The sequence below is a fragment of the Salvelinus namaycush genome, unplaced genomic scaffold (genome assembly GCF_016432855.1).
Source record: "Salvelinus namaycush isolate Seneca unplaced genomic scaffold, SaNama_1.0 Scaffold25, whole genome shotgun sequence".
NCBI classification, from domain to species: Eukaryota; Metazoa; Chordata; class Actinopteri; order Salmoniformes; family Salmonidae; genus Salvelinus; species Salvelinus namaycush.
Window position 1 is genome coordinate 395,780 of NW_024059341.1, and position 16,830 is coordinate 412,609.

General features: G+C 51.2%; 1 protein-coding gene across 1 annotated transcript in view; it reads left to right on the forward strand.

The window, feature by feature from the left end:
- The first annotated feature begins 9,466 nt into the window (after positions 1 to 9,466).
- The window catches only part of LOC120039063 (actin-binding LIM protein 3-like), a 118,442-nt gene continuing 111,078 nt past the window's right edge, over positions 9,467 to 16,830 (forward strand). Inside the window, exons 1-2 of the mRNA XM_038984589.1 lie at positions 9,467 to 9,494; positions 10,704 to 10,838. Coding sequence (XP_038840517.1) covers positions 9,467 to 9,494; positions 10,704 to 10,838 — 163 coding nt within the window. The remainder of the gene's footprint in view (positions 9,495 to 10,703; positions 10,839 to 16,830) is intronic.

The window sequence follows — 16,830 nt, forward strand, 5'->3', positions numbered from 1 at the left end:
GATAATTTGGTATAGAGCAGACCTAACTCACTCTATTCAATTAATCAAAACAGGAACATTTTACATTTGGCTAGAAATTCAAAAGGAAATTATCTCAACAGAGATTTTTTTAAATTTAGCCTTTATTTAACTCAGCAAGTCAGTTTACAATGACGGCCTACCCCAGCAAAACTTGGACAATGCTGGGCCAATTGTGCGCCGCCCTATGGGACTCCTAATCACAACCGGATGTGATACAGCCTGGATTCGAACCAGGGACTGTAGTGACGCCTCTTGCACTGAGATATGATGCCTTAGACCGCTCTGGAGCCAAAAAAGTCCTCCTGTGTGCTACCTTTTTCCCCAGACAAGAATCCCCATACTTTATTGAAGACAGCTTCTCCATTCTAGAGGGGGAAATCAACCATTTCCAGGCCCAAGGACATGTACTAGTCTGTGGTGACCTAAATGGTGGAACCTGACACTCTTAGCACACAGGGGGACAAACACCTACCTGGACAACATAACCAACAAAGACAGGTCACAACTCCTGCAGCTCTGTTGCACGCTGGGTATGTACATAGTCAATGGTATACTTCGAGGGGACTACTACAGGAGGTACACCTATAGCTCATCTCTTGGCAGTAGTACTGTAGACTACTTTATCACCGACCTCAACCCATAGTTTCTCAGAGCATTCACAGTCAGCCAATTGACACCCCTATCAGATCACAGCAAAATCATAGTCTATTTGAACAGAGCAATACTCAATCATGAGGCATTGAAGCCGAACAAACAACATACTATTAATGAAATGCTATAGATGGAAGGAAGGTAGTGTAGAAACCTTCCAAAAAACTATTTGCCAACAACAAATCCAATTCCTCCTAGACAACTTTCTGGACAAAATGTTTTCCTGCAACATTGAAGGTGTAAACATAGCAGTAGGAAGCCTGAACAATATATTTGACCTATCAGCTAACATATCAAATTTAAATTACGGCAGAAAACCTAAGACAACTAACAACAATAAGAAATGATTTGATGAGGAATGTAAAAACCTAAGAAAGAAACTGAGAAACAGAGAGAGCCAAAAAATTATTTTTTTCACTATGGTGATACACTAAAACAATACAGAAATACACTAAGCAAAAATAAAGAACATAATGTCAGAAACAGTTCATTGTGATTGAAGAATCCTTAGAATCAAATCACTTTTGAGAAAATTAGAACACACTAAACCAACAACAACACAAAGAGCTATTTATCCAAAATGGAGATGTATGGATAAACCACTTCCCCAAACTTTTCGGCCAAATAACAAAGAACCAAGAGCAAAAACATGTACATGATCAAATACACATTTTAGAATCGGTAACGTCCTGACCAGAGTTCCTATGTGTTTTGCTTGTTTAGTGTTGGTCAGGACGTGAGCTGGGTGGGAATTCTATGTTGTGTGTCTAGTTTGTCTGTTTCTATGTTGGGTTAAATGTGTTGCCTGATATGGTTCTCAATTAGAGGCAGGTGTTTGACGTTTCCTCTGATTGAGAACCATATTAAGGTAGGCTGTTCTCACTGTTTGTTTGTGGGTGATTGTTCCTGTGTCAGTGTTGGTGCTACACGGGACTGTGACGGTTAGTGTGTTTTGTCAGTTTGTATAGTGTCTTGTTTTGTTTAATTCAATTCATTATGTCTAATTACCACGCTGCACATTGGTCCTCTGATCCTTCTCGCCTCTCCTCGTCTGAGGAGGAGGACGACGTAGACTGCCGTTACAGAATCACCCACCAAACAAGGATCAAGCAGCGTGGCAACGGGCAGCAGCGACAGCAGCAGCGATACCAGGAGGAATGGTCATGGGAGTAAATATTGAACGGAGAAGGACCCTGGGCTAAGGTTGGAGAATATCGCCGCTCTCGGGAGGAGATGGAGGCAGCTAAAGCCCAGGAGCGGTGGTATGAGGAGGCAGCACGGAAGCGTGGCTGGAAGCCCGTGAAGAAACCCCAAAAATGTATTGGGGGGGGCTAAAGGGTAGTGTGGCGAGGGTAGGTAGGAAACCTGCGCCCACTTCCCATGCTTACCGTGGAGAGCGGGAGTAAGGGCAGACACCGTGTTATGCGGAAGAGCGCACGGTGTCTCCTGTACGTGTGCATAGCCCGGTGCGGGTTATTCCACTTCCCCGCACTGGGCGGGCTAGAGTGAGCATTGAGCCAAGTGCCATGAAGCCGGCTCTACATATCTGGCCTCCAGTACGTCTCCTCGGGCCGGTGTACATGGCACCAGCCTTACGCATGGTTTCCCCGGTTCGCCAACACAGCCCAGTGCGGGTTATTCCACCTCCCCGCACTGGACGGGCTACGGGGAGCATGCAAGCAGGTAAGGTTGGGCAGGCTCAGTGCTCAAGGGAGCCAGTACGCCTGCACGGTCCGGTATATCCGGCGCCACCTTCCCGCCCCAGCCCAGTACCACCAGTGCCTACACCACGCACCAGGCTTCCAGTGCGTCTCCAGAGCCCTGTTCCTCCTCCACGCACTCTCCCTGTGGTGCGTGTCTCCAGCCCAGTGCCTCCAGTTCCGGCACCACGCATCAAGCCTCCTGTGCGTCTCCAGAGCCCTGTACGCACTGTTCCTTCTCCCCGCACTCGCCCTGAGGTGCGTGCCCTCAGCCCGGTACCACCAGTGCCGGTACCACGCACCAGGCCTATAGTGCGCTTTGAGAGTCCAGTGTGCCCTGTTCCTGCTCCCCGCACTAGCCTTGAGGTGCGTGTCTCCAGTCCAGTGCCTCCAGTTCCGGCACCACGCACCAGGCCTACTGTGCGCTTCAGCAGGTCAGAGTCGGCCGTCTGCCCAACGCCGCCTGCACTGCTCGTCTGTCCAGCGCCGTCTGAGCTGCCTGCCTGCCCAGCGCCGTCTGAGCTGCCTGCCTGCCCAGCGCCGTCTGAGCCATCCGTCTGCCCAGCGCCGTCTGAGCCATCCGTCTGCCCAGCGCCGTCTGAGCCATCCGTCTGCCCAGCGCCGTCTGAGCCATCCGTCTGCCCAGCGCCGTCTGAGCCATCCGTCTGCCCAGCGCCATCTGAGCCATCCGTCTGCCCAGCGCCGTCTGAGCCATCCGTCTGCCCAGCGCCATCTGAGCCATCCGTCTGCCCAGCGCCTTCAGAGCCGCCCGTCTGTCCCGAGCCATTAGAGCCGTCCGCCAGTCAGGAGCCATTAGAGCCGTCCGCCAGTCAGGAGCCGCTAGAGCCGTCCGTCAGTCAGGAGCTGCCAGAGCCGCCAGCCAGTCAGGAGCTGCCTTCCAGTCATGAGCTGCCCTACAGTCATGAGCTGCCCTACAGTCATGAGCTGCCCTACAGTCATGAGCTGCCCTACAGTCATGAGCTGCCCTACAGTCATGAGCTGCCCTCCAGTCATGAGCTGCCCTCCAGTCATGAGCTGCCCTCCAGTCATGAGCTGCCCTCCAGTCATGAGCTGCCACTCAGTCCGGAGCTGCCACTCAGTCCGGAGCTGCCATTCAGTCCGGAGCTGCCATTCAGTCCGGAGCTGCCATTCAGTCCGGAGCTGCCATTCAGTCCGGAGCTGCCATTCGTCCTGAGTTGCCCCTCTGTCCTGAGCTACCTCTCTGTCCTGAGCTACCTCTCTGTCCTGAGCTACCTCCTAAATCATGTGGGGGCCTTGGGGAGGATTCTCAGGCCAAGGTCATGGGCGAGGGTCGCCACTCAAAGGACGCTAAGGAGGGGGACAAAGACAGTGGTGGAGTGGTGTCCTCGTCCACCGCCGGAGCCGCCACCGCGGACAGATGCCCACCCTCCCCTTGAGTTTTAGGGGTGCGTTCGGAGTCCGCACCTCAGGGGGGGGGGGGGGGGGTACTGTAACGTCCTGACCAGAGTTCGTATGTGTTTTGCTTGTTTAGTGTTGGTCAGGACGTGAGCTGGGTGGGAATTCTATGTTGTGTGTCTAGTTTGTCTGTTTCTATGTTGGGTTTGAATGTGTTGCCTGATATGGTTCTCAATTAGAGGCAGGTGTTTGACGTTTCCTCTGATTGAGAACCATATTAAGGTAGGCTGTTCTCACTGTTTGTTTGTGGGTGATTGTTCCTGTGTCAGTGTTGGTGCTACACGGGACTGTGACGGTTAGTGTGTTTTGTCAGTTTGTATAGTGTCTTGTTTTGTTTAATTCAATTCATTATGTCTAATTACCACGCTGCACATTGGTCCTCTGATCCTTCTCGCCTCTCCTCGTCTGAGGAGGAGGACGACGTAGACTGCCGTTACAGAATCAGCTACTAAAGACTACCAGAACCCACTGGATTCTGCAATTACATTGGATGAGCTACAGGACAAAATACAAACCCTCCAACCCAAAAAGGCCTTTGGTGTTGGTATATTAAACGGAATGATAAATATACAGACCACAACTTCAAATGGGCTATTCTTAAACTCTTTAACATCATCCTCAGCTCTGGCATCTTCCCCAATGTTTGGAACCAAGGCCTGATCCCGCCAATCCACAAAGGTGGAGACATACAGTATTTGACCCCAATAACTACTGTTGGAATATGGAATATATATCAATGAATTGTCGAGGGCAGTCTCCAACACCCAGCCTCACCCTACAGGACTCAGAAGTCAAATGTCTACTGTTTGCTGATGATCTGGTGCTTCTGTCCCCAAACAAGGAGGGCCTACAGCAGCACCTAGATCTTCTGTACATATTCTGTCAGACCTGGGCCCTGACAGTAAATCTCAGTAAGAGTAAAATAATGGTGTTCCAAAAAAGGTCCAGTCGCCAGGACCACGAATACAAATTCCATCTACACACCGTTGCCCTAGAGCACACAAATATTTACACCTACCTCAGCCTAAACATCAACACCACGGGTAACTTCCGCAAGGCTGTGAACGATCTAAGAGACAAGGCAAGAAGGGCCTTCTATGCCATCAAAAGGAACATGAACCTCGACATACCAAATTAGGATCTGGCTAAAAATACTTGAATGGGTTATAGAGCCCATTGCCCTCTAGGGTTTTAAGGTCTGGGGTCCACTCACCAACCAAGAATTCACTAAATGGGTTCTAGAGCCCATTGCCCTCTAGGGTTTTAAGGTCTGGGGTCCGCTCACTCACCAAGAATTCACAAAATGGGAGGAACAAAATGGGATAAACACCCAATTGAGCCTCTGAATGCAGAAATCTACAAAAATATACTTTGTCTACAATACAACACCCAAACAAATGATTAGAACGCAAAAAGATAACTATTTGGCACACTGGAAAGAATCAACCAAGAAACAGAGCAAGTTGGAACGCTATCTGACCCTAAACAGAGAGTACACAGTGACAGAATACCTGACCACTGTGACTGACCTTCAAATTAAGAAAATCCTTGACTATGTACAGACTCAGTGAGCATAGCCTTGCTATTGAGAGAGGAATATAGGCAAAACTGGCTCTCAAGAGAAGACAGGATTTGTGCACACTGCCCACAAAATGAGGTGGAAACTGAGCTGCACTTTTTAATCTTCTGCCAAATGTATGACCATATTAGAGGAACATATTTCACTCAGATTACACAGACCCACAAAGAATTTGAAAACAAATCAAACATTGATAAACTCCCATATCTGTTAGGTGAAATATTGCAGTGTGCCATCACAGCAGAAAGATTTGTTGCCCGTTGCCATGAGAAAAGGGCAACCAGTGAAGAACAAACACCATTGTAAATAAAACCTATATTTATCTGTTTATTTATTTTCCTTTTCATACTTCAAAACTACTTGAACATTGTTACAACACTGTACAAAGCCAATAATATAACATTTGAAATGTCTATATTATTTTACTACTTATGTGTGTGTAATGTTTAATGTTTCCCTTGTTTATTTCCCTTTTGTTTATTGTCTATTCCATTTGTTTTGGCAATGTAAATATACGGTATGTTTCCCATGCCAATAAAGCCCTTTGAATTAAATTGAATTGAGAGAGATATAGTGGAAAGAGGGAGAGAGAGAGTGCGAGGGACATGTCACTTCCAATCTCCCACAATCCCTTGTGACTGTGAGCTCTCAGCACGTGTTGAGGTCGGTGTAGAAATAGCAGCAGCCTGCCACGGCCCTTTGCCTTATATCACTTAGCTACTGATCCAGGAGCTGTCTTACCACTTGGTAGTAAAACTACTGAACCACTAAGCTGCCCCGTTCACTGATCCAGGACCAGTTTTTAAATAGCAGCAGCCTCCCACTGCCTTTTGTATTTAAAACCACTTAGCTATCACTTTGCCTGATTCACTTAGCCCAGGGCTGCCCAACCCTTTTCCTGGAGATCTACTGTCCTGTAGGTTTTTCAGTCCAACCATAATTTAGGGAATTTGATTCAGCTAGTTAAGGTCTTGTTCAGCAGCTAATTAGTAGAATCAGGTGTGTTAGATTAGGGTTGGACTGAAAACCAGCAGGACGGTAGATCTCCAGGAAGAGGGTTGGGCAGCCCTGACAGCCTATCCAGGACCTGTGTATGTTCCTCCCACGGTGGTGTTTACCTTACCACTACCACCTTCACTGATCCAGGACCTGTGTATGTGCCTCCCACGGTGGCGTTTACCTTACCACTACCACCTCACTGATCCAGGACCTGTGTATGTGCCTCCCACGGTGGCGTTTACCTTACCACTACCACCTCACTGATCCAGGACCTGTGTATGTGCCTCCCACGGTGGCGTTTACCTTACTACTACCAACTTCACTGATCCAGGACCTGTGTATGTGCTCCTCCCACGGTGGCGTTTACCTTACCACTACCACCTTCACTGATCCAGGACCTGTGTATGTGTTCCTCCCACGGTGGTGTTTACCTTACCACTACCACCTTCACTGATCCAGGACCTGTGTATGTGCCTCCCACGGTGGTGTTTACCTTACCACTACCACCTTCACTGATCTAGGACCTGTGGTTACAGCTAACGACAATAATGTTAATGAACCACTTAGGTACAACTGATCCAGAACCTTTGTTCTGTTTGTCTGGGATGACTTAACACTCAACAGAGGCAGACATTTACATTTGAGTCATTTAGCAGACACTTTTATCCAGAGAGACTTACGTGCTTCTACACCTGCATTGCTTGCTGTTTGGGGTTTTAGGCTGGGTTTCTGTACAGCACTTTGAGATATCAGCTGATGTAAGAAGGGCTATATAAATACATTTGATTTGATTTGATTTGACAGTAGTGAGTCATTTAGCAGACACTCTTATCCAGAGAGACTTACAGTAGTGAGTCATTTAGCAGACACTCTTCTCCAGAGAGACTTACAGTAGTGAGTCATTTAGCAGACTCTCTTCTCAAGAGAGACTTACAGTAGTGAGTCATTTAGCAGACTCTCTTCTCAAGAGAGACTTACAGTAGTGAGTCATTTAGCAGACACTCTTCTCCAGAGAGACTTACAGTAGTGAGTCATTTAGCAGACTCTCTTCTCAAGAGAGACTTACAGTAGTGAGTCATTTAGCAGACACTCTTCTCCAGAGAGACTTACAGTAGTGAGTCATTTAGCAGACACCCTTCTCCAGAGAGCCTTACAGTAGTGAGTCATTTAGCAGACACTCTTCTCCAGAGAGACTTACAGTAGTGAGTCATTTAGCAGACACTCTTCTCCAGAGAGACTTACAGTAGTGAGTCATTTAGCAGACACTCTTCTCCAGAGAGACTTACAGTAGTGAGTCATTTAGCAGACACCCTTCTCCAGAGAGACTTACAGTAGTGAGTCATTTAGCAGACACTCTTCTCCAGAGAGACTTACAGTAGTGAGTCATTTAGCAGACACCCTTCTCCAGAGAGACTTACAGTAGTGAGTGCATAGATTTTCATACTTTTTTTTTTCTTACTGGTCCCCTCTGTGAATCAAATCCACACAAGCACCATGCTCTACCAACTGAGCCACACGAGAGAGCGAGAGAGAGAGAGAGAGAGAGAGAGAGAGAGAGAGCGCGAGAGAGAGCGAGAGAGAGAGCGAGACAGAGAGCGAGAGAGAGAGCGAGAGAGAGAGAGAGAGAGAGAGAGAGAGAGAGAGAGAGAGAGAGAGAGAGAGAGAGAGAGAGAGAGAGAGTTTGGCCTTGGCTCTTTCATCTGATAGGCATTATGAAGCCCATAGACAAAGAGAGAGAGTTTGGCCTACATGTGTGACATATTGTAACTATCAAAAGGGGAGTTATGTCACACATGTAGCTAACACAAATCTATGGAAATGTCTGCTCTACCCAAAATTACAACCAACTAATTGCAGCATTATCGCAAAAATGGAAGAGACAAGTGGAAAGGGGAAAAGTAAGGAACTTGTCTGATGCCTCTGCATTAAAGACCAAAATTGGTTAAAGAAAATTGTGATAAATGAAAATATATACCAGTTTCATTTAAGGAACAAAAAATTGATAGCTGTGCCATATAGATAGCAAAATAGTTTGGTAGAGATTTTTGATGTACCGATTCCATGGCACATGATACGCAAAACGACGCCGGATTCAAGACTTTTCTATTTGTATTATCATACAAAATTCTTGCAACCAACAGCATGTTATATACATGGGGGTTACTACCATCCCAGCTCTGCAGATTTTGCTGTGAAGAGACAGAATCATTAGATCATTTGTTTTGGTACTGTCTACATGTAGCTTGCTTTTGGTAGCAGGTCCAGGAATGGCTGAAGAATTGTAACATTTACCTGGAGCTAACTCTGCAAATAGCACTGCTGGGTGATCTGAAAAGTCATAGTCAATCGATCAGTAATATAATAATACTTTTAGCAAAAAAATATATTTAAATTTACAATCTGTAGAAACTATGAGAATAGAAAGGTTCAGAACTTTTGTGAAACATCACAGCACAGTTGAAAAAAATATGGCAAATAGAAAACTGTATGGTGTTCAGAAATAGATGGAAGGGGTTGAGTGGAGCTGAAGGATGGGACTGTATGGTGTTCAGAAATAGATGGAAGGGGTTGAGTGGAGCTGAAGGATGGGACTGTATGGTGTTCAGAAATAGATGGAAGGGGTTGAGTGGAGCTGAAGGATGGGACTGTATGGTGTTCAGAAATAGATGGAAGGGGTTGAGTGGAGCTGAAGGATGGGACTGTATGGTGTTCAGAAATAGATGGAAGGGGTTGAGTGGAGCTGAAGGATGGGACTGTATGGTGTTCAGAAATAGATGGAAGGGGTTGAGTGGAGCTGAAAGATGGGACTGTATGGTGTTCATAGATAGATGGAAGGGGTTGAGTGGAGCTGAAGGGCGGGACTAATAACAGCAAGATAACTCAAGTGAAATATACTGTGTCCGTAAATGTATATAGGTTCAGAACTTTTGTGAAACGTCACAGCACAGTTGAAAATATATGGCAAATAGAAAATCAAAATTGGATGGTCTTCAGAGATAGATGGGAGGGGTTGAGGGTAGCTGAAGGGTGGGACTAATAACAGCAAGATAACTAATGTAAAATAGATTGTGTCCGTAAAATGTATGTAATCCCTGCCGGGGCGTCAGGTAAAGCATATACGGGGGATTGGAAATTACAATTACATTGATGGAAGCCCCAATCTATCTGCAATATTTAAGCTATTCGACCCCATACAAATATTTTAAGATATAAAAATAATATAACAAATACCACAAGATAGTTTTTGAGTAGAATTGTCCTTTAATCTGGGTAATCCTGGGGTGTGTACTTTCCCTCGCTCTGCTGTTGATGTCCTCAGGAAGGAAGACAGGTGGAAGGTATTATCCTCTCCTCTCCTCCTCTCTATGCCCTGGCTAGTGGCTAGCTCCGATGATTCCTCCTCTCCTCTCCTCTCCTCTCCTCTCCTCTCCTCTCCTCTCCTCTCCTCTCCTCTCCTCTCCTCTCCTCTCCTCTCCTCTCTATGCCCTGGCTAGTGGCTAGCTCTCATGATACCTCTCCTCTCCTCTCCTCTCCTCTCCTCTCCTCTCCTCTCCTCTCCTCTCCTCTCCTCTCCTCTCCTCTCCTCTCCTCTCCTCTGTAGAGGACAGAAGCTTATAGGATTACTCTACCTGGCACACACTACTTCCCCCTTGTCACAAAGAATTGGGTTAATCTATGCCAGTCCCACACTCAATTTCAGGTTGCTTATCACTGCAGACGGGCATGGCAGTGGCCTATACACACACAAACGTATGCACGCATGCACTCACTGACACAGACACACACACACACTTTGTCTAAGTACCCACTTGTTCATTGGCATGTCTGTGGAAACCTGTGGAGTTTTGTTTTTTGTTTTGATTCCTCCTGTAACATAATATAGTGGTAGACTTCCACCATTCCCCTTACAACCTGTGTTGGCACAACAAACTAGCGTTGGATTCCAATTTCCCATTTGTGTTCTGTTCTGTCCCTGTTAGGGTGTGACTGGTAAGGAATACTGACATTGTTAAGGAAACAATTGACTGTTATAGAATGTGGGAATGAGCAATACGTCAAATCCACTCACAGATATGCATACAGAGCATGACAGAAGGGTAGAGAGGCTGTTGCCAACTGTAGTATAGCACGGATTATACATATTGACTGTTTTGTATTGTTTTGTATTGTTGGTTGCATCACAGGTTGCACCCTATTCCCTATGGGCCATGTTAAGAAGTAGTGAACTCTATAGGGAATATGGTGCCATCTGGGGGACAAACATCGATTGTTATGATTGGATGAGGTCAGCTGTCTCTCCTCCTGTCTTTTTACAGCCTATCAGCAGGGCTCTTTGGGCGGTGAGCGGAGCTCTGGACCAATCCGGTGCCAGCATTGTCGGGAGGCGTGTAAGGGAGAGGTGGTGCGCGTTCAGGACACACACTTCCATGTCAAGTGTTTCACCTGCACAGGTAAGGACATGCTGGGCTACCTTCACTGATCATTAGAAAGGTGTCTGTCTGCACTCTGCAGGGAAAGCCCTCTTCCTGCAGTAGTAGGTCACTCCTGAATGTTAAGGCTCTTACAGGCTGGGACTCAGACGGTGACGTCAATTCCATGCGGACACAATACACATACTCACTCACTCACTCACTCACTCACTCACTCACTCACTCACTCACTCACTCACTCACTCACTCACTCACTCACTCACTCACTCACTCACTCACTCACTCACTCACTCACTCACACACACACACACACACACACACACACACACACACACACACACACACACACACACACACACACACACACACTAAGCCATGCTAGGGATTTGGAAGGATCAGAAGGACCATGAAAGAGGGTGTGGGTTCCTGCTAAGGGGTGTGTAGGAGGGCGTGGGTTCCTGCTAAGGGGTGTGTAGGAGGGCGTGGGCGCCTGCTAAGGGGTGTGTAGGAGGGCACCTGCTAAGGGGTGTGTAGGAGGGCGTGGGCGCCTGCTAAGGGGTGTGTAGGAGGGCACCTGCTAAGGGGTGTGTAGGAGGGCACCTGCTAAGGGGTGTGTAGGAGGGCACCTGCTAAGGGGTGTGTAGGAGGGCGTGGGCGCCTGCTAAGGGGTGTGTAGGAGGGCGTGGGCTCCTGCTAAGGGGTGTGTAGGAGGGCGTGGGCACCTGCTAAGGGGTGTGTAGGAGGGCGTGGGCTCCTGCTAAGGGGTGTGTAGGAGGGCGTGGGCTCCTGCTAAGGGGTGTGTAGGAGGGCGTGGGCTCCTGCTAAGGGGTGTGTAGGAGGGCGCCTGCTAAGGGGTGTGTAGGAGGGCGTGGGCGCCTGCTAAGGGGTGTGTAGGAGGGCGTGGGCTCCTGCTAAGGGGTGTGTAGGAGGGCGTGGGCTCCTGCTAAGGGGTGTGTAGGAGGGCGTGGGCGCCTGCTAAGGGGTGTGTAGGAGGGCACCTGCTAAGGGGTGTGTAGGAGGGCGTGGGCGCCTGCTAAGGGGTGTGTAGGAGGGCGTGGGCACCTGCTAAGGGGTGTGTAGGAGGGCGTGGGCACCTGCTAAGGGGTGTGTAGGAGGGCGTGGGCGCCTGCTAAGGGGTGTGTAGGAGGGCGTGGGCGCCTGCTAAGGGGTGTGTAGGAGGGCGTGGGCGCCTGCTAAGGGGTGTGTAGGAGGGCGTGGGCTCCTGCTAAGGGGTGTGTAGGAGGGCGTGGGCTCCTGCTAAGGGGTGTGTAGGAGGGCGTGGGCTCCTGCTAAGGGGTGTGTAGGAGGGCGTGGGCGCCTGCTAAGGGGTGTGTAGGAGGGCGTGGGCACCTGCTAAGGGGTGTGTAGGAGGGCGTGGGCTCCTGCTAAGGGGTGTGTAGGAGGGCGTGGGCTCCTGCTAAGGGGTGTGTAGGAGGGCACCTGCTAAGGGGTGTGTAGGAGGGCGTGGGCTCCTGCTAAGGGGTGTGTAGGAGGGCGTGGGCGCCTGCTAAGGGGTGTGTAGGAGGGCACCTGCTAAGGGGTGTGTAGGAGGGCGTGGGCGCCTGCTAAGGGGTGTGTAGGAGGGCACCTGCTAAGGGGTGTGTAGGAGGGCACCTGCTAAGGGGTGTGTAGGAGGGCACCTGCTAAGGGGTGTGTAGGAGGGCGTGGGCGCCTGCTAAGGGGTGTGTAGGAGGGCGTGGGCTCCTGCTAAGGGGTGTGTAGGAGGGCGTGGGCTCCTGCTAAGGGGTGTGTAGGAGGGCGTGGGCACCTGCTAAGGGGTGTGTAGGAGGGCGTGGGCTCCTGCTAAGGGGTGTGTAGGAGGGCGTGGGCTCCTGCTAAGGGGTGTGTAGGAGGGCGTGGGCTCCTGCTAAGGGGTGTGTAGGAGGGCGCCTGCTAAGGGGTGTGTAGGAGGGCGTGGGCGCCTGCTAAGGGGTGTGTAGGAGGGCGTGGGCTCCTGCTAAGGGGTGTGTAGGAGGGCGTGGGCTCCTGCTAAGGGGTGTGTAGGAGGGCGTGGGCGCCTGCTAAGGGGTGTGTAGGAGGGCGCCTGCTAAGGGGTGTGTAGGAGGGCGTGGGCGCCTGCTAAGGGGTGTGTAGGAGGGCACCTGCTAAGGGGTGTGTAGGAGGGCGTGGGCGCCTGCTAAGGGGTGTGTAGGAGGGCGTGGGCACCTGCTAAGGGGTGTGTAGGAGGGCGTGGGCACCTGCTAAGGGGTGTGTAGGAGGGCGTGGGCGCCTGCTAAGGGGTGTGTAGGAGGGCGTGGGCGCCTGCTAAGGGGTGTGTAGGAGGGCGTGGGCGCCTGCTAAGGGGTGTGTAGGAGGGCGTGGGCTCCTGCTAAGGGGTGTGTAGGAGGGCGTGGGCTCCTGCTAAGGGGTGTGTAGGAGGGCGTGGGCTCCTGCTAAGGGGTGTGTAGGAGGGCGTGGGCGCCTGCTAAGGGGTGTGTAGGAGGGCGTGGGCACCTGTTAAGGGGTGTGTAGGAGGGCGTGGGCTCCTGCTAAGGGGTGTGTAGGAGGGCGTGGGCTCCTGCTAAGGGGTGTGTAGGAGGACGTGGGCTCCTGCTAAGGGGTGTGTAGGAGGGCGTGGGCTCCTGCTAAGGGGTGTGTAGGAGGGCGTGGGCTCCTGCTAAGGGGTGTGTAGGAGGGCGTGGGCGCCTGCTAAGGGGTGTGTAGGAGGGCGTGGGCGCCTGCTAAGGGGTGTGTAGGAGGGCGTGGGCGCCTGCTAAGGGGTGTGTAGGAGGGCGTGGGCGCCTGCTAAGGGGTGTGTAGGAGGGCACCTGCTAAGGGGTGTGTAGGAGGGCGTGGGCTCCTGCTAAGGGGTGTGTAGGAGGGCGTGGTCGCCTGCTAAGGGGTGTGTAGGAGGGCGTGGGCTCCTGCTAAGGGGTGTGTAGGAGGGCGTGGGCGCCTGCTAAGGGGTGTGTAGGAGGGCGTGGGCTCCTGCTAAGGGGTGTGTAGGAGGGCGTGGGCGCCTGCTAAGGGGTGTGTAGGAGGGCGTGGGCGCCTGCTAAGGGGTGTGTAGGAGGGCACCTGCTAAGGGGTGTGTAGGAGGGCACCTGCTAAGGGGTGTGTAGGAGGGCGTGGGCTCCTGCTAAGGGGTGTGTAGGAGGGCGTGGGCGCCTGCTAAGGGGTGTGTAGGAGGGCACCTGCTAAGGGGTGTGTAGGAGGGCGTGGGCTCCTGCTAAGGGGTGTGTAGGAGGGCGCCTGCTAAGGGGTGTGTAGGAGGGCGTGGGCTCCTGCTAAGGGGTGTGTAGGAGGGCACCTGCTAAGGGGTGTGTAGGAGGGCGTGGGCGCCTGCTAAGGGGTGTGTAGGAGGGCGTGGGCGCCTGCTAAGGGGTGTGTAGGAGGGCGTGGGCGCCTGCTAAGGGGTGTGTAGGAGGGCACCTGCTAAGGGGTGTGTAGGAGGGCGTGGGCTCCTGCTAAGGGGTGTGTAGGAGGGCGTGGGCGCCTGCTAAGGGGTGTGTAGGAGGGCACCTGCTAAGGGGTGTGTAGGAGGGCGTGGGCTCCTGCTAAGGGGTGTGTAGGAGGGCACCTGCTAAGGGGTGTGTAGGAGGGCGTGGGCTCCTGCTAAGGGGTGTGTAGGAGGGCGTGGGCGCCTGCTAAGGGGTGTGTAGGAGGGCGTGGGCTCCTGCTAAGGGGTGTGTAGGAGGGCGTGGGCGCCTGCTAAGGGGTGTGTAGGAGGGCACCTGCTAAGGGGTGTGTAGGAGGGCGTGGGCGCCTGCTAAGGGGTGTGTAGGAGGGCACCTGCTAAGGGGTGTGTAGGAGGGCGTGGGCTCCTGCTAAGGGGTGTGTAGGAGGGCGCCTGCTAAGGGGTGTGTAGGAGGGCGTGGGCGCCTGCTAAGGGGTGTGTAGGAGGGCACCTGCTAAGGGGTGTGTAGGAGGGCGTGGGCTCCTGCTAAGGGGTGTGTAGGAGGGCGCCTGCTAAGGGGTGTGTAGGAGGGCGTGGGCGCCTGCTAAGGGGTGTGTAGGAGGGCACCTGCTAAGGGGTGTGTAGGAGGGCGTGGGCGCCTGCTAAGGGGTGTGTAGGAGGGCTCCTGCTAAGGGGTGTGTAGGAGGGCGTGGGCGCCTGCTAAGGGGTGTGTAGGAGGGCACCTGCTAAGGGGTGTGTAGGAGGGCGTGGGCGCCTGCTAAGGGGTGTGTAGGAGGGCACCTGCTAAGGGGTGTGTAGGAGGGCGTGGGCGCCTGCTAAGGGGTGTGTAGGAGGGCGTGGGCTCCTGCTAAGGGGTGTGTAGGAGGGCGTGGGCACCTGCTAAGGGGTGTGTAGGAGGGCACCTGCTAAGGGGTGTGTAGGAGGGCGTGGGCGCCTGCTAAGGGGTGTGTAGGAGGGCGCCTGCTAAGGGGTGTGTAGGAGGGCGTGGGCGCCTGCTAAGGGGTGTGTAGGAGGGTGTGGGCGCCTGCTAAGGGGTGTGTAGGAGGGCGTGGGCTCCTGCTAAGGGGTGTGTAGGAGGGCGTGGGCGCCTGCTAAGGGGTGTGTAGGAGGGCGTGGGCTCCTGCTAAGGGGTTTGTAGGATGTATTTGGTCTACACACTAATGAGATGTAAAGCGTTTCTCTGTAGAATCTCTACCTACAGTGTGATGCATTGTGTCCTGGCTATGTTCAAATGCTGTAGATAGGGTCCATACACTTGTGGCTGTGTAGTCATCTTCTTACACCCTCTACCAGATAGAAGTTGAAATGCCTGCTCCTGTACCGCACACAGTTCACTGCCACCATAGAAAGCTTTTGTATAAGTAACTTAGTCAAGGATTGATTCATGTTTTATGATATCCCCCTCTACTTTCACTTGTGTGTTTTCAGTTGAGGGGTTGCTGTGGTAACCATGTGAAGGGGCTCCCTCCGTCTGATTCGTGGTTATTCTCAGCATCACTAGGGAGCCTCAACCAATGGGAAACCCCCATTACAGACCCCAGAGACCAGACAGAGAAAGATAGTGAGAGAAGGAGAGAGAGAGAGGGAGGGATGGAGACAAAGATATATATAAATAGAGAGAGAGAGACCCTTTGGGTGGCAGGTAGCTTAGTGGTTAGAGCATTGGGCCAGTAACCGAAAGGTTGCTAGATCGAATCCCGACCTGACAAGGTAAAAAGGTAAACATGTGTCATTCTGCCCCTGAACAAGGTAGTTAACCCATTGTTCCTAGGCTGTCATTGAAAATAAGAATTGGTTCTTAACTGACTTGCCTAGTTAAATAGTTTTTAAAAATGATGTCATCATACTTTTCTCTCTCCATCTCTCTGCCCCTCCCCTCTCACACTAGCCCTAACCTGAACTCTCCTCTCTACTCCTTTCATCTCAAAATGGAACACATGGGATAATCCCAAAAGTGCAAAATGCAAACTCAAGCACAACTCAAATAGTTTGACATTGATGTATTTGACCTCGGTTCTGACCTAGACCAAAGCAGAGGCGTGATGCCAGTACAGTAGAGCAGTATTGTGTGACCATGCCCTCCCTCTCTGTGGTTCCAGTAGCATCGATGGCCACAGCTTTCTAAAGACCTGCTATTGTTTCACTGTCACCCCTATCCTTCCCTCTCAACTACATGTTCTCTTCTCTATTCATCCCCCTCTTTTCTCTTCTGTTTGTTCTTCATTCCTGTTGTTTGTCTTTGACTAATGATGATATGGGTGTGTGATGGGGAATGAAACAGACACACGATGAAAGATAGAAAGATGGAGGGAAAGAAAGAGAGACATGGAAAGAGGTTGGTGATGACTCAGGCAACAGTTATCAAAACAAGCATTTATATATCTCTCTCGCTCCCTCTGTCTTTCTCTCTCTCTCTCGATCCCTCCCTCCCTCTCTCACTCTCTCTCACTCTCTCTCTCTGTCTGACTCTCTCTCTATCTCTCTCTCTCTCTCTCTCTCTCTCTCTCTCTCTCTCTGATAGTTATCTAAGCATGAAATCAATTTAAGCATGAAATCAATTTCCCATCATGGGACAGTTTGACATTGACGTGTTTAGCATGTGATAGGGAGGCTGAACGAAGAAGTGTGTGTGTATGTGTGTGTGTGTCTGTGTGT